Raw genomic sequence first — 21,065 nt, forward strand, 5'->3', positions numbered from 1 at the left:
AAAATAAGCAGGAAGGTGGGAACATTTTGTTTGCCCTGTGGGATGGTGAGGGCCATGCTGAAAGAGAAAACAAATTCCCACCACATTTTTATAAACAAAGGTTTCTTCAAAAACTAAGACCAGAAAGAGAAGCAAATCCTGCTTCTTGGGTGGTATAGGCCAGGTGACCTGCTGATGGATCAAAAATTCGACACAGCAAAAAGACAGCTATCGGGCTTCCCTGGTGGCGCAGTGGTTGAGAATCTGCCTGCCGATGCAGGGGACACAGGTTCGAGCCCTGGTCTGGGAAGATCCCACATGCCACGGAGCAACTAGGCCCGTGAGCCACAACTACTGAGCCTGCGCATCTGGAGCCTGTGCTCCGCAACAAGAGAGGCCATGACAGTGAGAGGCCCGCGCACGGTGATGAAGAGTAGCCCCCGCTCACCACAACTAGAGAAAGCCCTCGCACAGAAACGAAGACCCAACACAGCCAAAAATAAATAAATTAATTAATTAATTAAAAAAAAACAACAACAGCTCTCTTGTTTTCTAGAATAATGTGCACATGGATTCAGATCAAGTTGTGATGCTCAACTTAAAATATGACCTGAAATGTGAATCTGTTCCTCTTACCTGATCTCTTTTTTTTGGGGGGGGGGGGCCTTATATACCATTTTTTTTGAATTTTTGAATTTTATTTTATTTATTTTTGTATACAGCAGGTTCTTATTAGTTATCCATTTTATACATATTAGTGTATACATGTCAATCCCAATCTCCCAATTCATCACACCCGCCCCCCCCCCCCCGCACCGTCAATTCCCCCCTTGGTGTCTATACATTTGTTCTCTACATCTGTGTCTCTATTTCTGCCCTGCAAACAGGTTCATCTTTACCATTTTTCTAGAGTCCACACATATGCGTTAATATACGATATTTGTTTTACTCTTTCTGACTTCACTCTGTATGACAGTCTCTAGATCCATCCACATCTCTACAAATGACCCAATTTCATTCCTTTTTATGGCTGAGTAATATTCAGCCATAAATTATAAATAATTTTATATGTGTACCACATCTTCTTTATCCATTCATCTGTCGACGGGCATTTAGGTTGCTTCCATAACCTGGCTATTGTAAATAGTGCTGTAATGAACATTGGGGTGCATGTGTCTTTTTGAATTATGGTTTTCTCAGGGTATATGCCCAGTAGTGGGATTGCTGGGTCATATGGTAGTTCTATTTTTAGTTTTTTAAGGAACCTCTGTACTGTTCTCCATAGTGGCTGTATCAATTTACATTCCCACCAACAGTGCAAGAGTGTTCCCTTTTCTCCACACCCTCTCCAGCATTTGTTGTTTGTAGATTTTCTGATGATGCCCATTCTAACTGGTGTGAGGTGATACCTCCTTGTAGTTTTGATTTGTATTTCTCTAATAATTAGTGATGTTGAGCAGCTTTTCATGTGCTTCTTGACCATCTTTATGTCTTCTTTGGAGAAATGTCTATTTAGGTCTTCTGCCCATCTTTGGATTGGGTTGTTTGTTTTTTAAATATTGAACTGCATAAGCTGTTCATATATTTTAGAGATTAATCCTTTGTCCATTGATTCATTTGCAAATATTTTCTCCCATTCTGAGGGTTGTCTTTTTGTCTTGTTTGTAGTTCCTTTGCTTTGCAAAAGCATTTAAGTTTCATTAGGTCCCATTTGTTTATTTTTGTTTTTATTTCCATTACTCGAGGGGATGGATCAAAAAAGATCTTGCTGTGATTTAGGTCAAAGAGTGTTCGTCCTATGTTTTCCTCTAAGAGTTTTATAGTATCCGGTCTTACATTTAGGTCTGTAATCCATTTTGAGTTTATTTTTGTGTATGGTTTTAGGGAATGTTTTAATTTCATTCTTTTACATGTAGCTGTCCAGTTTTCCTAGCACCACTTATTGAAGAGACTGTCTTTTCTCCATTGTATATCCTTGCCTCCTTTGTCATAGAATAGTTGACCATAGGTGCGTGGGTTTATCTCTGGGCTTTCTATCCTGTTCCATTGATGTATATTTCTGTTTTTGTGCCAGTACCATATTGTCTTCATTACTGTAGCTTTGTAGTATAGTCTGAAGTCAGGGAGTCTGATTCGCTCCGTTTTTTTCCCTCAAGACTGCTTTGGCTATTTGGGGTCTTTTGTGTCTCCATCCAAATTTTAAGATTTTTTTGTTCTAGTTCTGTAAAAAATGCCATTGGTTATTTGATAGGGATTTATTGAATCTGTAGATTGCTTTGGGTAGTATAGGCATTTTTAAAGTATTGATTCTTCCAATCCAAGAACATGGTATATCTCTCCATCTGTTTGTATCACCTTTAATTTCTTTCATCAGTGTCTTGTAGTTTTCTGCATACAGATCTTTTGTCTCCCTAGGTAGGTTTATTCCTACGTATTTTATTCTTTTTGTTGCAGTGGTAATTGGGAGTGTTTCTTTAATTTCTCTTTCAGATTTTTCATCATTAGTGTATAGGAATGCAAGAGATTTCTGTGCATTAATTTTGTATGCTATAACTTTACCAAATTCATTGATTAGCTCTAGTAGTTTTCTGGTGGCATCTCTAGGATTCTCTATGTATAGTATCATGTAATCTGCAAACAGTGACAGTTTTACTTCTTCTTCTCCAATTTGTATTCCTTTTATTTCTTTTTCTTCTCTGATTGCTGTGGCTAGGACTTCCAAAACTGTGTTGAATAATAGTGACGAGGTTGGACATCCTTGTCTTCTTGTTCCTGATCTTAGAGGAAATGCTTTCAGTTTTTCACCATTGAGAATGATGTTTACTGTGGCCTTTATTATGGCCTTTATTATGTTGAGGTAGGTTCCCCTATGCCCACTTTCTGGAGAGTTTTTATCATAAATTGGTGTTGAATTTTGTCAGAAGCTTTTTCTGCATCTATTGAGATGATCATATGGTTTTTATTCTTCAGTTTGTTAATATGGTATATCACATTGATTGATTTGTGTATATTGAAGAATCCTTGCATCCCTGGGATAAATCCCACTTGATCATGGTGGATGATCCTTTTAATGTGTTGCTGGATTCTGTTTGCTAGTATTTTGTTGAGGATTTTTGTATCTCTATTCATGCATGATATTGGTTTGTAATTTTCTTTTTTTGTAGTATCTTTGTCTGGTTTTGGTATCGGGGTGATGGAGGCCTCATAGAATGAGTTTGGGAATGTTCCTTCCTCTGCAATGTTTTGGAAGACTTTGAGAAGGATGGATGTTAGCTCTTCTCTAAATGTTTGATAGAATTCACTTGTGAAGCCATCTGGTCCTGGACTTTTGTTTGTTGGAAGATTTTTAATCACAGTTTCAATTTCATTACTTGTGATTGGTCTGTTCATATTTTCTGTTTCTTCCTGATTCAGTCTTGGAAGGTTATACCTTTCTAAGAATTTGTCCATTTCTTCCAGGTTGTCCATTTTATTGGCATAGAGTTACTTGTAGTAGTCTCTTCGGATGCTTTGTATTTCTGTGGTATCTGTTGTAACTTCTCCTTTTTCATTTCTAATTTTATTGATTTGAGTCCTCTCCTCATTTTCTTGATGAGTCTGGCTAATGGTTTATCAATTTTGTTTATCTTGTCAAAGAACCAGCTTTTAGTTTTATTGATCTTTGCTATTGTTTTCTTTGTTTCTATTTCATTTATTTCTGCTCTGATCTTTATGATTTCTTTCCTTCTACTAACTTTGGGTTTTGTTTGTTCTTCTTTCTCTAGTTCCTTTAGGTGTAAGGTTAGATTGTTTATTTGAGATGTTTCTTGTTTCTTGAGGTAGGATTGTATTGCTATAAACTTCCCTCTTAGAACTGCTTTTGCTGCATCCCATAGATTTTGGATCATCATGTTTTCATTGTCATTTGTCTCTAGGTATTTTTTGATTTCCTCTTTGATTTCTTCAGTGATCCCTTGGTTATTTAGTAACGTATTGTTTAGCCTCCATATGTTTGTGGTTTTTATGGGGTTTTTTCCCTGTAATTGATTTCTAACCTCATAGCATTGTGATGAGAAAAGATGCTTGATACGATTTCAATTTTCTTAAATTTACTGAGGCTTGATTTGTGACCCAAGATGTGATCTATCCTGTAGAATGTTCCGTGTGCACTTGAGAAGAAAATGTAGTTTGCTGTTTTTGCATGGAATGTCCTATAAATATCATTTAAATCTATCTGGTCTGTTGTGTCACTTAGAGCTTGTGTTTCCTTATTAATTTTCTGTTTGGATGATCTGTCCATTGGTGTAAGTGAGGTGTTAAAGTTCCCTACTATTACTGTATACTGTCGATTTCCTCTTTTATAGCTGTTAGCAGTTTACTTATGTATTGAGGTGCTCCTATGTTGGGTGCATATATATTTATAATTGTTATGTCTTCTTCTTGGATTGATCCCTTGATCATTACGTAGTGTCCTTCCTTGTCTCTTGTAACACTCTTTATTTTAAAGTCTATTTTATCTGATATTGAGTATTTGCTGACCCAGCTTTCTTTTAATTTCCATTTGCATGGAATATCTTTTTCCATCCCCTCACTTTCAGTCTGTATGTGTCCCTAGGTCTGAAGTGGGTCTTCAGACCCACTGAAGTGTAGACAGCATATATATGGGTCTTACTTTTGTATCCATTCAGCGAGCCTGTGTCTTTTGGTTTGAGCATTTAATCCATTCACGTTTAAGGTAATTATCGATATGTATGTTCCTGTTACCATTTTCTTAATTGTTATGGGTTTGTTTTTGTAGGTCCTTTTCTTCTCTTGTTTTTCCCACTTAGAGAAGTTCTTTTCACATTTGTTGTAGAGCTGGTTTGGTGGTGCTGAATTCTCTTAGCTTTTGCTTGTCTGTAAAGCTTTTGATTTCTCTATCGAACCTGAATGAGATCCTTGCCTGGTAGTGTAATCTTGGTTGTAGCTTCTTCCCTTTCATCACTTTAAATATATCATGCCACTGCCTTCTGGCTTGTAGAGTTTCTGCTGAGAAATCAGCTGTTAACCTTATGGGAGTTCCCTTGTATGTTTTTTGTCATTTTTCCCTTGTTGCTTTCAATAATTTTTCTTTGTCTTTAATTTTTGTCAATTTGATTACTATATGTCTCGGCATGTTTCTCCTTGGGTTTATCCTGCCTGGGACTCTCTGCGCTTCCTGGACTTGGGTGGCTATTTCCTTTCACATGTTAGGGAAGTTTTCGACTATAATCTCTTCAAATATTTTCTCAGGTCGTTTCTCTCTCTCTTCTCCTTCTGGGACCCCTGTAATGCAAATGTTGTTGCATTTAATGTTGTCCCAGAGGTCCCTTAGGCTGTCTTCATTTCTTTTTATTCCTTTTTTCTTTATTCTGTTCTGCAACAGTGAATTCTACCATTCTGTCTTCCAGGTCACTTATCCATGCTTCTGCCTCAATTATTCTCCTACTGATTCCTTCTAGTTTATTTTTCATTTGAGTTATTTTATTGTTCATCTCTGTTTGTTTGTTCTTTAATCCTTCTAGGTGTTTGTTCTTTAATTCTTCTAGGTCTTTGTTAAACATTTCTTACATCTTCTCGATCTTTGCCTCCATTCTTTTTCTGAGGTACTGTATCATCTTCACTGTCATTCTGAATTCTTTTTCTGGAAGGTTGCCTATCTCCACTTCATTTAGTTGTTTTTCTGGGGTTATCTTGTTCCTTCATCTGGTACATAGCCTTCTGCCTTTTCATCTTCTCTACCTTTCTGTGAATGTGGTTTTTGTTCCACAGGCTGCAGGATTGTAGTTCTTCTTGCTTCTGCTGTCTGCCCTCCCCTCTTATCTGATCTCTTGAAGAGTTATTGGTGCCACCCTTAGAGCACATTTGCCATTAAGTGGGACACTAGGAATGCAATCCACCAAATGTCAGGATGGAGGCAGCCACAACTTAGGTCCTCTTGGTATAATGTGTTTGGCTATGGACAGTAGTAAGATGGTTCTGATACTGTTTCCTGACAATGTTAGTCTGCCACATAGCTGTCTTCATAAAGGCCAGTCAAGGCCTTGTCGATGTCAGGGAGCAAAAGAGAAAGCGTCATTCTGAGAGTCAATGCACACTACTGTTCAATCCTATGCTTTTTAGTTGCATCATGTACATTTAGTGGACACAAACCCAGGTATCTTACTTTGTAGTTAACAGCATGAGAGAGTTGATGCATTAGCTAGGAGTATACAAATATCTGGATTTCCTAGTACTCGCCATAGTATTTTCGAAAGGTATCGTCATGCTGATGACCACAGGTGAGATGCTCTGCTCCTTGTGCTGTTTGAAGCTTTTCTTTAGTAAATTCTTAACTTGCTACGTGTTGCAGAAGACATGATGAATTTGAAAATGGCCAAGAAGATAAGCAGCTGAAAGTAGCCAGAGGTTGGAATAGCTTCCTTACAAGAGAATTTTGTTGTTTTTTAAAGAGGACTCTGGAAATGGGAGTAGGACCAGCTCTAGAAATGAGTAGGAAAAGGTACATGTGTTCACTAAATCCTGGAATACTGAATCTAGGAGGACCGCTTGAATATCAAAGAAGGTAGTTTCAAAATGAATGAACAATAAAAAAAAACAAAGTGAATGTGTAGATGTGCAAGTGCAAGTTCAATATGAAGTGACCTTAAGACCTTGTTATCACAGTGGAATCCTGAATGGAGTGATTCACTAATAGAATCAGCCACTTTATGGAATCACCAGTGGATATGGTGTAACAATGAGGCTGAATATAGCAGTTCCTTTTCCTCTTTCCCTTGGGCAGAGGTTGTCAACTCCAGTGTCTACAGGGATTGGGCAGGAAATGTAAATGAGTAAACTGGACCAGACTCTTGCTATCAAGGAGCTGATAGAGAGTGGTAGGGACCACAGTGAACTGGTGAATTCATGCCCCGTCTCAAAGAGGGCAGGGATGGCTCAGCTGTCGCCTGTTGTTTAAAATGAAGCTATGGGCCCAGGATTGCCAATCTTCTGCTTTCTCCCAAAACTCAGAAATCTAGAGTTTTTAAAACAGTGAAATGCTCAGTTTTTAAAGGCTGGCAATTATTTTTAAAAATCTTTTGTCAAAGTGCTGTGGTACAAAGAAAAGCTCTCTGCAAGCTGAGTTAGGCCTTTGCATCACTAGTTTTGTGGGGGTTTTGTTTGTTTTTTTTGCGGTATGTGGGCCTCTCACTGTTGTGGCCTCTCCCGCTGCGGAGCACAGGCTCTGGATGCACAGGCTCAGCGGCCATGGCTCATGGGCCCAGCCGCTCCACGGCGTGTGGGATCTTCCCAGACCAGGGCACGAACCCGTGTCCCCTGCATCAGCAGGCGGACGCTCAACCACTGCGCCACCAGGGAAGCCCTGCATCCCTGTCTCCAAAGTAGACAGGTTACCTCCATTCCTAGAGATTTAATTTGAATTCTTGATCATCTCTAGTGTCCATGTGTGATTAGTTTGAATAATCATGGTCATGTCCCTGATGCCTCCTGGTCTGTGGTGGTTTAATTAATGCTACATTCTACCCACTGACCTATTTTTCATTTTTAAAATATTTGACGCCACCACCTCCTCTCCTGCAACACTAAACAACTAGTTCGAATAGTTATATATACATATGTGTGTGTGTGTGTGTGTGTGTATGTGTGTGTGTGTATTCAAAGCTACTCTGCCTCTTTATGTATAGAGGCTACTGACCTTGTAAGCTGAGGAAGTTAAAACTGTGCTTTGCAAGAAGGACAGCAGATAAGGTCTTAGATAGTAGATCCATATTCGAATAAGGGATGTTAACAGTGCTCAGGGGCTGTCCCTAATTAGAATGGGCAGTGTTCCAAGAGCTCTGCCACAAAGTGGCTTTTACTTCCATGAGCAGAGGCAGTGAGCAGGACTGGGTAGATCAGTAGTCTGTCCCAGCATGGGTTGCTTTTTTGTATTTGCTACTCTTAAGAATTGGATGAAGATAGAATGAAGAAGTCCTCTGGCCATACCCTCGCAAGCAACTTCAGATGTGGTAAAGCTGGGTGATGCTGGGAAAGCCGACGTGTCAGCACCAAGGAGTCAGCAGAGAGGGATGGAGCAGTGTGTTCTGGATAAAGGCGTCGCTCAGTCCAAGAGTCCAAGAAGCAAAACCACATGCTGCAACCAACTCTGTAAACAGTGGTAGAAGCCACAAACCAAAGAAGATTCTTCATATTTAGCCCCCAAACTGTTCATCCTGCCGGCATTCTTTTGGCCATCATTTTCAACCATAACTACCTACCCAAATTAGTATTATCAGTGTCTTATTCATCTTTGAATCCCTAGTGCTTAGAATGGGGCATTGAAGGATCATAGTAAATGTTGATAGAAAAGGTGATTTAATCATGGCTTCGATGCCAAATTTTAGACTTTGTTCCTATTTCTCTCTGATGGAATTATGCCAAATATAGTTCTACTGACATTTATTGAGTTGCCTACTCTATTCAAAACATTGGGTTAGGCATATGAAGATGGATTAGACCCATTCCTGCCCACCAAGGGCTCACCTGGTTGGTGGGAACAAGAGGCATTTGCAGGTTGCAGTGAGGCTATTGTGCTCAGTACTACAATAGCAGTAGACATTGGTTCTGGGGAATCTGAGGTCTTGCCTCCCCATTCTTTCTTTCTTTCTTTTTTTAAAATTAATTTATTTAATTTATTTATTTTTGGCTGGGTTGGGTCTTCGTTGCTGTGCACAGGCATTCTCTAGTTGCAGTGAGCGGGGGCTACTCTTCGTTGCGGTGCATGGGCTTCTCATTGTGGTGGCTTCTCTTGTTGCAGAGTATGGTCTCTAGGCGCCCGGGCTTCAGGAGTTGTGCCTCGCAGGCTCAGGAGTTGTGGCGGACGGGCTTAGTTGCTCTGCAGCATGTGGGATCTTCCCAGACCAGGACTCAAAACCTGTGTCCCCTGCATTGGCAGGTGGATTCCTAACCACTGCGCCACCAGGGAAGCCCTTGCCTCCCCAGTGTTACCTTTCATATTTACAGTTTACTCTTTGGTACTTGGGGTTCTGTACCCATCAGCTTATTGAAACAGTGTTACTGTTAACTGCCAAATCCAGTGGACTCTGTAGGTCTTCCAACCCTCGTAATCTCTTTGTAATATTTGATACACTGTTTCCTATACCATGCCCTTCTAGAAAAATCTCTCCATCCCTGACTACAACAGTTTTGATATTTTTTTCTTACTGCTCTGATTGTTCTGTCTTTTTAAAAGATATCCTTTTAAACCACCAGTTCTTAAGGACAAACATTCTCCTGTGTCTTCTTTTTCCGTCCTCTCTTCAGCATAACCTTTTCATTGGAAATCTTATGAACTTCCACAGCTCTTCTGTGGAAGAGAAAAGGTTGAAGTGAAATAAGATTTGCCTAATACTGTTGCTTTCCTTAGCTGCTGTGTTTTGTGAGACCCTTGCTTTAAATAGGACACTGTTTCATCTGCACCTCATCCTTTTTTCTGCAGGATCAGAAGCCATCAGTTATTTCCCTTCAGAAGCTCATTGCTAGGGAAGTTGCGAATGAGGAGAGAGGAATGTTTCTGATCAGTGCTTCATCTGCTGGTCCTGAGATGTATGAAATTCATACCAACTCCAAGGAGGAACGGAATACCTGGATGAGGCGGATCCAACAGGCAGTAGAAAGGTAACATTTCCTTCTATCCATTATTGAGGCAATGGACTTGTTCCATTGGGGAAAATATTCCAACTGTGTCTCCCCTGAATGAAAACTTAGCCTCAGCCAGAAGGGTCTGCTCCCCACCCCCTGCCCCGGCCTGCAGTAGCCCCTCATCTGCACCTTTTTCCTCCATGCCTTCCTGCCTGTAACGCCCTGTCTCCCTCTGCCTGTGTGAATCCTGCCCATCTTTGTGCCGCTCATGGCTCCCCTCCTTCCTGAAGACGTCTTCAGTTCCACTGGTCTCTTCCTTACCTGAAATTCCTTAACACCTGCTCTCAAAGCATTTATTTGGTGCTTGTCATCTTCAGACTTGCAGCTATTATCTTTTTTATGTATATATGTTTGGTTATTAGATTGGAAGCTCCTTGAGGGCAGGGACCATGTCTGTGTTTCTCTTTGTCCCTAATTCTGAAGAATCATTCAATAAACCTTTTTAGATGGCTGGATCTAAGTGTGCTACATCAATTTACCCCTCATTACTTGTGCAAAGACAGTTTTTATAAACGGGGATGTGAGGGTGATCATTCTTAATGGTAACTTGATGAGTTAGATCTTGAATGATGTTGTGTAAAATTCCTCCTCCTCCACTGCGCCCCACCCAACCTGGCACCCTACCACCATCCCCTCCAGTCTCTCTACCTTCATTAAGAATGGAAGTGCCCAAATGCAGTAGAAAGCAACAATGATGATTTGAGTTGTACCTACTGGTGGCATTGGTATTGTGTGCATGCATGAGTGTATGTTTGTGTATGTGTGTGTTTGTTGAAATATTTGACTCATCCTAAACTGCTGACTTTGAGAGCTATGTTATATTATGCAAGGTCCATTATATACTCAAGGAAACCAAATCTCTTGGCCAGGGGGCACAATGAATTCTCTTTCTGCTGAATTTTTCTTCTCCGAATAATTCTACTGCCAAGTTCCCATGTCTTTCTAACGAGCCTAAAGATACTTGGATTTGGTTTCAGTTGTCTCTCTTGACTATTGTCTTTTAAAGTTGCCCAGAAGAAGAAGGGGGAAGGACAAGTGAGTCTGACGAAGAGAGGCGGAAAGCTGAAGCCAGAGTGGCCAAAATTCAGCAATGTCAAGGTATAATGCAGACGCCTCTCGTTCCCGGGTCGTGCAGTTCTCCTTGGAGGTTGGGAAAGCCCAGGTGTCATGAATGGGAACGTATGACTAAATGATTAATTCTGTGCATGGGAGGCCCACACCGACCACTCTCAAAAAAATACATACAGGGGCTTCCCTGGTGGCGCAGTGGTTGAGAGTCCGCCTGCCGATGCAGGGGACACGGGTTCGTGCCCCGGTCTGGGAAGATCCCACATGCCACGGAGCGGCTGGGCCCGTGAGCCATGGCTGCTGAGCCTGCACGTCCGGAGCCTGTGCTCCGCAGCGGGAGAGGCCACAGCAGTGAGAGGCCCGCGTACCGCAAAAAAAACCCCAAAAAACAAAAACACATACATACATGCATATATATATATCTATATAGTTAGTAGATATCAATCTATCTACATATACATACATACACACATATATATATATGTATATATATATATACACTGGCACTAAAGGTGCTCAAATAAAATGACTCCCTCCCTCCTTAGTGATTAAAAATATATTTAAAAAATTCTGCATGTAACATAACAGCAATTGTGGACAGTATGGTGCAGATGGGCATTGGACCTGTTGTCTAGTGTTTTGATTTTAGATCTCACACTGTTAGGTCACGGTTGTATGACTTTGGACAAGGAACACAATAGCTCTGGTCCTCCGTTTCCAAATCTGTGAAGTAAGGAAATTAGATGAGCTCAGTGATTCTCATCTCTGGCTGGGCCTTAGAGTCACTTGGGGAGGTCTTTAAAAATTCTGATGTCTGGGCCTCACCCTCAATCAGTTCACCCAGAATCTGAGGGCAATGGGCTGTAGACATCAGTATTTTAAACTCTTCCTCAGTGATTCTGAGGCAGACTGAGAACCCCTGAATTCGCTTCTGGTTAAGGTCCCTTTAAGCTCTAAGAATTCTGTGACATGTTGAAATTAGAGGAAGATGATGCATGCGAAGGTGGTTAAAGACATCGGATGTTGAGAAACGAAAACATAAACCGGTATGTTTGGTTTTGACCAGGACTGGCTGAAGGCCGAGCAGTTCCAGGCCTTGCGTTGTTTTCCCTTGTGGGAAGTGCTCATCGTGGACAGTGCCACCTCAATTTTCATTCCTGACCTTCATGTTTAATCTTAATAGAAAACAGCCTGAATAAACAAAGATCGGCTTTGCAAGGTTTTCGGGAATTAGGGGAATGGGAAATGAAACAAACATTTATTGAGTACAGCAAATTTACAGAAAAGGCAAAGGAAGCTCAGAGATGTTAATCATTTGCTGGAAAGTACAGTCACCAAGTAGAATAGCTAGGATTTCAACCTAGGTTTGTCCCACCCAATCAATAACTTGTACTTGACCTGTTCAATGTACTGCTTGCTAACTAGCAACATCTTTATCTTAGAGCCTGGATTTTCATTAGTTGTATTCATGTGATAACTTTCAATGGTTAATACTATTTCTTAGAAATACTCAGTAACCAAGACCAACAAATTTGCACATATTTGGAAGAGAAGCTGCATATCTATGCTGAACTTGGAGAGCTGAGTGGATTTGAGGATGTCCATCTAGAGCCCCACCTCCTCATTAAACCAGACCCCGGAGAGCCTCCCCAGGCAGCCTCATTACTGGCAGCAGCGCTGAAAGAAGGTAAGTTGCTTCCAAAAGGATTTGGTTCAACAAATTCATAAAATGTCTGTTGGGCAGCTACGATGTGCCGTGTGCTACAGTCTTGGTGCTGGGGACACAGCAGAAGAAGACAAAATCCTTACTCTCCAGAAACAGAGAGTCCTTACTTATTCCAGAAACAGCAGCATATATTTAAAAAAGATGTCAGTTTGGTTCAAGTGCTATGAAGAAAAATAAGGGTAAGTGGAATAGAGAGTGATAGGGCTGGGAAGTTTCTGTTTTTGATAGGATGACTAGGGAAGGCCTCTTTGATATAGTGATATGTGAGCAGACAAGAAGTAAGTGAGAAAGCCAAGTAGATATCTGGGGAAAGAATGTTCCAGATGTCGGGAACAGCAGGTGCAAAGGTCCTGAGGCAGGTGAGTGCCAGGCTTGTTTGAGGAACAGCAAGGAGGACAGTGCTGGTAGAGTGACATAGGAGTGGAGAGTGGCAGGAGATGAGTCAGAGTTACTTAGGACTCAGATTCCATGGACCGGATCAAGGTAAGCACTCAGAACTTCATTCTGAGTGAGATGGGAAAGCAGTACAGAGTTTTGAGTAGAAGAGTGACTTGATTTGTGTTTTAAAAGGAACTTCCTCTGGGTGCTGTGTGGAGAATAACAAAGTCTAGGGCATAACCGTGGGAGTTGGTGGCTGAAGGAGGGTGGAGGATGAGCTCACTGAAGGGGAAAAAGTTAAGGAGATGATAGGCCAGGGTACTGGAAGGACTGTGTTCACAGAACTGAAATTACAGAGAATCCTGACAAGAGTAGCATTGGGGGAGGTGAGAGAACTTCCACAAGGAGCCATGTTGTTTGAGGAGTCTGTAGATGAATGGCAACCAGGAGGACCAAGGAGTGGTGTAATCTGGTGGCATGAACTTCAAGGGAAAAACAGGTTTAGGGAGGAAATGGGGCCAATAGTCTGGAAGTGACAATAGGGACAGAGGGGGTTGGGGAGATAAAAGAGCCACCACCCGAGAGTGGAAGGGAATGCTGTCATTCAGCACATGGGTTGGTAAATTACAGACCACGGAGTAAATGCATCCCACCTCCCACCGCCTGTTTTTCAGCTGTAGTTTTATTGGAACACAGCCACACCCGCTTGTTTCATATTGTCTATGGCTGCTTTCTTGCTACAGTGGCAAAGATGAATAGTTGCAACAGAGACTGTACGGCCCACAAAGCCTAAAATATTTACTGTCTGCAGAAATGTTTGCAGAAAACGTATGCCAAGTGCTGCCTTAGAATCTCAGAACACTACCTATGGAAGAGAATTTAGAAATGATCAAATCTATTGTATCTATTTCACGGTTGAAGAGACTGAGGTCTTGAGGAGGGTGTAGAGGTTGTCTGAAATGGAGTCCACTGAGGGAATCTCTTACTCATTTATTCATCAAATATTCATTAAGCATCTACCTAGTGTATGCACTATTGTTGGTGCCAACTAAGGAAACAGTAATGCTTTCATAAAAACTTCTAGTTGGGGAAGATAAACAATACACAGAGAAACAAGGTTATTTCAGAAAGTCACAAGAAAATAAGATAATGGGATTGGATGAGGGGAAGGCTTTGCTGTAGAGAGGTCAGGAAAGACTGCTCTGAGATTATATTTTGAGGTGAAAATTGACAGATGAGAAGCCAGCTGTTTGGAGATCTGGGGGAGGACCATTCCTGGGCAGGCAGAATGTGAGTACATAGCCCCTGCATCTGGAATGGGCTTGGCATGTTCAGTGAAAGAAGGAAGGCAGGGTGACAGGAGGCAGAGGAGACTGCTATGGGTGGGCAGGGACCAGATCTTTGTAGATTGTGGTTTAAAAAAAGAGAGAGAGGGCTTCCCTGGTGGCGCAGTGGTTGAGAATCCGCCTGCTGATGCAGGGGACGCGGGTTCGTGCCCCGGCCCGGGAGGATCCCACATGCCGGGAAGCGGCTGGGCCCGTGAGCCATGGCCGCTGGGCCTGCGCGTGCTCCGCGGCGGGAGAGGCCCACGTACCGCAAAAATAAAATAAAAAAAATAAAAGAGGTCTTTACTAAAAAAAAAAAAAAAAAGAGAGAGAGAGACATTTTATTCCAAAATCAGTGGAAAGTTAGTTGTTGGAAGCTTTTAATCATGGGTGTAGCATGATCTTATTTATATCTTGAAAAGAATGAGGGTTGCTGAATGGAAAACAAGATCGGAAGGAGACTAGTTTGCCTGGAGACTGTTAGGAAGTGCTTACAGAGGCTGAGATGAGAGAGGCTGGGGCCTCGGTCTAGACCAGGACTTTTGGCAATGCAAATAGAGAGAAGTGGGCAGAGGCAAGGTAGATTTTAGAAATAAAGCAGGAAGAACTTCCAAATGGGTTGACACAACCAGGGACCATCTCGTTGTCCCTGACGATGTCTTTATCAAATAAGTCGCGCACTCTCAATTTTAGCCTGTGCTGCTGGGCATTTTGTGATGCTCTGATACCTGGATGGTAGAACTTGGCACTGATCGTGCACTGCCCTGTAGTAGAGATAGTTGTGTGTGTCTCTTTCCTTCTCTAGTCTGCAAACTCTCCTTATTAGTTAACAGATGCCCAGTGGCCCCCAGAACAGAGTAGGTGCTCAATGAGTAGTTGCTAGATTGAATCACTGGACAGAGGGATTTAGAAATATTTGTAGCGTCCTCAGAATTATACTATCCTATGAGCTGGTTGCAAATTTTTAATTGTAAATAAGAACTTGACTTTCTTGGTGTGGCGTTTCCCAGTCTTACCAGATCCTAAGAGTAGCCATTGGTGCTTGTTTAAAATTCAAATCCCCTGTTTTCTCCTCTGGAGAATCTGATGCAGTAGGTCTAGGGTGAAGACTGTGAATCCGTATTTTATTTCAGGCACATTTGGGGAAATACTCTTTTGAAGAACAGCTAATATTTCTGAGTAGCAAGTTGTAAACTCCTAATGCCTGGGGACTTCCCTGGTGATCCGGTGGTTGAGGCTGCCCTCCCAGTGCAGGGGGCCCGGGTTCAATACCTGGTCAGGGAACTAGATCCCACCTGCCACAACTAAGAGTTCATGCTGCAACTAAAGCTCCTGCACACGGCAAGGAAGATCCTGCGTGCTGGAACTAAGACCCGGCGCAGCTAAATAAATAAATAAATAAATAAAATCCTAATGCCTAATATCATATTTAAATTAATTGATTTCAGGAAGTTTTTTTAGCATACTAATTTACTGGAAGTTGCATTTGAGTTATTTTTATACTGTTTGTTTTTTTATTGAATTAATTCTCTATCATAAAGTAATGCTGAAAGTATTGGTCTAGATTGTGGGTTGGTAAACTTTTTCTGTATAGGGCCAGATAGTAAATATTTTAGGCTCTGCAGGCTGTATACAGTTTGGGGAACACAATCTTCTTTGTGCATGTGTGTGTATTTTAATAATGCTTTAAAAAGGTAAAAGCCATTTTTAGCTCCTGGGCCATATATATATATATATATATATATATATATATACACACACACACACACACACACACACATATATATTTTTTAATTTACTTTTGTTTTCCTCCTTCTCCTTAGCCGAGAGCCTGCAAGTTGCAGTGAAGGCCTCCCAGACGAGCGATGTGTGTCAGTCACCCAAGGAAGGTTGTGGAGAACCTGCTTTGCAGGATGTGTTCAGTTCTCGGGACGCACCTGGATCGCCTACTGCTTGTAAGTGAGCATATAGCCTTTGCAGTGAGCCTGGGCACTGTCCCTGGAGCATATAGTGGGCACATAAAATGAAGGCAGTGACTCTGTCCTGATTTGAAGGGTACGAGTGTATTCTTTTGAAAAAAACCTGAGAATAAATACGCTAGCCTCCTTTACCTATAGAAGTGACACTGGTGTTCCAAGGACAAGGACTTAAAGAATAGTTTGTAGGTTATACTGCCATTACCCAGGGAAGCTGTGTCCTTTGTTCAAACCCTACCCTGTCTTGTATTTGCTGTGACTTGCTGAATACAGTCTTGAAAGAGCTTTGACACTTTTTGGTCTTTTGGAAAAGGGTCCCTGCAGTTCATTAAAGAATGAATGAACCTTTACCTTAATCTCATATCATCAACTCAGAAAACATAACTCAGAAAACTAGAATCTAATGCATATATGCACACATGCACATGCACAGACACACACACACACACACACACACACACACACACACGAGGTTTAGTGTTCGGGTTAAAGGCAGAAATGCCGGAAGATTCTCGATCACTGTTGTCATACACTTTAGTTGAGGTCAGAATTCATTTATTAAACAGTGTTTCAGTAGATTTTAAATACAGAAAACTAGAACGTGGTGAATTGATTTAGGTAATTTCTCAGAACCGAATTATATGTATAGTTGTGAGCTAAATATTTAGTTCCCTAGAGGTTTCTGAGGTAGGACCATAAAGGATATAGTTTCATTATGTCCTGGTGATTAAAAACCTTACTTCCACCAGGTCTTCTGTGCAGAGATAAAATGTCTTTAGTAGCTAGAGATTGGAGGATTAAATGGTCTTAGAATTTCTGTAACAGCATCCCTTGGTTAATTGAGATACATGGAAGCAGTACAGTTTTAAAATTCTATACCTTTTTTTTAAAGCAGAGCTAATAATTATTCTTAAGTTCTACTTTATGTAATCCTGGGTTTCTATTTTCAGAATGTGCACATATGTTTTTCATTTGGACACAGCCCAGATTTGTCAGGGGAGTTGTACTGCCCCAGGTGATTTGCTTTTTAAAGAAGAGGCTGCTGATGCCATTGAGGAAGTTCTAGCTAAAAATACGGTGTAGGGATCTGCCGCTCTCAGCCTCAGCCCAGGGACAGCTGGACAGGCTCCACTCAGCTCCTGCAGCTGCTCAGAGCACAGGCCGCACCTACCTCCTGTCAGACCAGGCAACGAAGGCTCTCCCTGTCCGTATCCACATCTCCCCTGACGTCTGCTAGAACCATGGGCGGCTGTTTACAGTGGCTTGAAGTCAGGGTTCACGTAGAGGAGGGGCAGGTTGGTGGGGTCTTGTACCGGTTTAGTCTTGTGCTGGGGTTTAGTGCTGGGTTGGATTGGAACACGGTGCTACAAGAGTTTGATTCTCTTCCTAGAGTTGATGAGGGTGAGAAGCACTGTCCTGAACGGAAGTCTGTAACTGGATGGTTTGGTTCTATGATTGACTGGGAAGACTGGGTCCTTCTAAGTCGGGACCCTGTCAGTCTGAGCTTACAGACCAAGCAAGGCCCTCTATTTTTAGTCCTTGAAATACCTAATCAGGTGGACAGGTAGAATCTACTTCCTGTGAAATTCTGAAATTCTGAAATTCTGAAATAGAATACAGGAGCAGAGAGACCTGGTCCATGCCACTCTTCTGCCTTCATTTGGTTCACCATCAGCTCCTTTTCCCATTTGATGGTCCTCGTATCTACTGGGGGGAAGAGAGAATGGCTAATTCTCTGGTAATGCTTTTGGCATCTCTCTAAGAGTTAAGAATAGTACCCAAGAGTCCAACCGTTTTTTGAGTGACAGAAGAATCTCTATAAAGTGTTTGTTCACTGTAGTGAAAAAGTGTTGACTAGCTTGGGCAAAATGAACTTCATTTTTAGTTGATAAAATTTGGAGCTATTTCTGCTTAAACAAAAACGTCTTTGGAATAAAAGAGGACTGTCATTTCCCAAAGACCAAAGTGTTTTCTAATTAATTTAAATAAAGAAAAAGTATTTCCTTCATCAGTAATGAAGTTTCAAGATAGCACAAAGCGAATATCTATTTCACCAGGGTCCTGAGTGGACATGGTTCCAATGAGACTCTGTGTGTGAAAGGGCTTTGGAAAGTCTAGTTTTAATATGTGCAAGGTGAGCATGGTATAAATTTTAACTGAGTTCACGTGGGTAAAGAAAGAAAATCCCACCAATGGAGATTTAATGGATGGCGTGAAGTCTGTATTTGGTACTTAAACGTATCTCTGGACTAGAAACATTTCTGTGTTTTCATATGTTAAATATACAGTATTTACAGTATTTGTGAATTTACAGGATAAGTAAGAGTTGTGAGGGAAAAAACACACTTGGAAATTATTTTAAAAATTAAGTTATTTGGAGATAAGGACAGCTTCTCAGTTTGTATGACTCTGAGCTCATAAAGTATTAGCCGTCTTCACCTGCTTAGAAAGATGTTTCATTCCTGCCATTGGATGCCTCCCTTCTAACCTTGTTTACGGTCTGCTACTCTTGTACTGACCCTAAGGGAGCCTTTCCCAGACCCGTCTCCTTAGACCTGGCCTGCCAGCCTTTGATTTTCTTCCATGGTGCCTGTTTTCAATTTAACCCCCAGCAGGCGGCTTTTCCTATTAAGTGAAAGTGAGATGCAGAATCCTACCCTTTTGGTACCACAGACATCTCTCCGCTAGAAAGAAAGAAAAGTAAAACTATGGGTGACGATGCTGTGGGCCAGTTTGGCATCTACTAGTGTGTAAGCTCCCTGGGGGCAGGGACTCTGCACTTTGCTCTGTACTTTTTTAGCACCTCTTATAAGAATATTCTATACATGTGATGTTGTGATGTTTCTTATCTTGGAATATGTGTCAGCTGAGTACAAAGAACCCAGTCTACTGGCTGATGTTTGATGATGTCCTTTTTGTTTCTGTCTCAATGGTGTGCTTCCAGCACTAGTCACAGAAGGGACAGGAGGAAGAGGCTGTTGGGATGTGGATCCTGGGACCCAGGGTGTGGGAACCGACCTGGCGGTCTCTGATGCCGGGGAGAAGGTATTGTGAACTGATTTGTTAGTAAACAGCAGCGGTTACTTTGTGTAATCAAACAACCTCAGCTCCTGGTGTGTCCACGGCAGTGAATAGTCCGCAAGCGTTCTCCTGCATTGTTCTCAATTTCAGTATTCGTACTTGAACTTTCCAACTTTTTTCTTCTTAAAATGTTCTTGCTTTTCTGATATCGTGTAGGTGTAAACCAAGCAACCAATGAAAAGTAATTAAAAAGATTTAAAACTCAAATGTTTATTTGTGTGTCTGCGCTTTTGCTTCTGGTCTCACTTTCCGCCCTGCAAACCTCAAGCTTTTCACCCACTACATACAGTAACTCGTGGCTGAGAGGTGGTCCTGGACATCCAGGCCCTTATGCAGCCAGGTGGTGCTAAAGTGGCAGCAACAATTTTGACTTTGGAATATTCTGGCTTCTTCACTTTCTTTTACCTTCCTCTCCTTTACGATTGTTTTCCTGTCACCACCCCTGTTGTCACCTGCCTTTTTGTGATAGACTTGTAATCAACCTAACCAATTTCTGCTCTGGGGCAAAGTGATTCCAAACACCTTTTTTTTTTTACGTACTATACACATAGGTTATAACGCACTCTTTTAAACATTAAGTGCATGAAATTTTCTGTTAACGTCAAATGAAACTGAGATGTCAGAGAGAGAGAGGGAGTAAGAATATGATTCTGAGAAGTGGCTAGTGGGCCTTCCCAGGATTATCTGGGGCTCAAGAGCTTAACTTTATCTAAAATCGAATTAGGCACATTACCAGATACCACTGTGTGTTCATGTGGGAAGATGACATCTGTCCGATCTTTATGTAACGTTTTGTACATCATATATATTTTTGTATATATTACATATGACTGAGAAACCGAAGATATTTTAAGAGCCATAGAAAAGATGGCTGTGATTTAGTGTTTTTTTAACCTTCATAGACCAAAATGAAAACAGTCGTTAGAGTTTACTCCACTTACTCTGACTCTGAGCTTTCTAACTTATTTCTTCTTAAAACATTCCTGCTTTTCCCTCCTTTTCAGGGCAGACTTCACTTTCAAGCCTGTAGCTTCCAGCTGCTTTTATGTTACTAGGGGGGGAAGCTGGGGGAGGGTTGAGCTGAGGTGGTTCCCACCCCTAAAACCCTCCCCTTCCATGATTCAGTGACAGGTAAGAGGTTACGTGTTCAGGGTGCTCTTTGGATGAACCTACCTGGAAAATGTTGCCATTCATAAGGCATTTTTAGAAACGAAATGAACTGACATACATGGCAGAATCATTTGAAATCACACTTTAAATGAGCATATGATGGGTATTTTGTAATTATCTTTCTTAATATGTTAAGGTTTAAAAAAAAAAACAAAACATTTCTGAAAGGATTTTTCAAAATTACTGATTGGTAACCCAAATGGCAAAATATCCCGTGTGTAAAGCACCTACTGCGGCTATGCACGTTCACCACAAGGTGGCAGACGAACTCCATTAAAAAGATGATGTTCAAAATTCCTGCCTGGTATCAAACCAAGTGGATCTTGGGAATAAGTAACTACACGTAGCGTAATCCAGCTCATTTCTATGTTTCTTATGTGTGTAGAATATAAAAATTATATCCCATACAATCTTTTTATTACAAAAGCAGTGGAATGTGGAGCAAGGACAGAACCAGAAGAGCAGAGAGAACTCTGGAACTCACCACAGAACAGGGGTTCTCAGCCCCGGTTATCTTCCTGAGGGTTGGGCGCAGATCTAATGACTAAACTTCATCTCCTTTCCCATCGTTTGTCCTTCCCCTGTTTGAGGTGCTGCTTAGTAATGACGTCTTTCATGGGCAGCGTTGGGGAAGGGTGAGGGGCGGGAAGAAAAGACCTGGCTAGCTCTTCATGGCCTCATCAG

The 21,065-nt window shown here is 41.5% G+C and overlaps 1 protein-coding gene across 2 annotated transcripts in view; it reads left to right on the forward strand.

Annotated features, from left to right (window-relative positions):
- ARHGEF28 (Rho guanine nucleotide exchange factor 28) overlaps positions 1-21,065 on the forward strand; it is a 311,689-nt gene that overhangs the window by 253,180 nt on the left and 37,444 nt on the right. For both annotated transcript variants that reach the window (XM_067730988.1, XM_067730989.1), the window contains 5 exons: positions 9,455-9,633; positions 10,664-10,755; positions 12,230-12,412; positions 15,978-16,109; positions 19,075-19,175. In XM_067730988.1, coding sequence (XP_067587089.1) covers positions 9,455-9,633; positions 10,664-10,755; positions 12,230-12,412; positions 15,978-16,109; positions 19,075-19,175 — 687 coding nt within the window. The remainder of the gene's footprint in view (positions 1-9,454; positions 9,634-10,663; positions 10,756-12,229; positions 12,413-15,977; positions 16,110-19,074; positions 19,176-21,065) is intronic.

The sequence above is a fragment of the Pseudorca crassidens genome, chromosome 3 (assembly GCF_039906515.1).
Source record: "Pseudorca crassidens isolate mPseCra1 chromosome 3, mPseCra1.hap1, whole genome shotgun sequence".
Lineage (NCBI taxonomy): Eukaryota > Metazoa > Chordata > Mammalia > Artiodactyla > Delphinidae > Pseudorca > Pseudorca crassidens.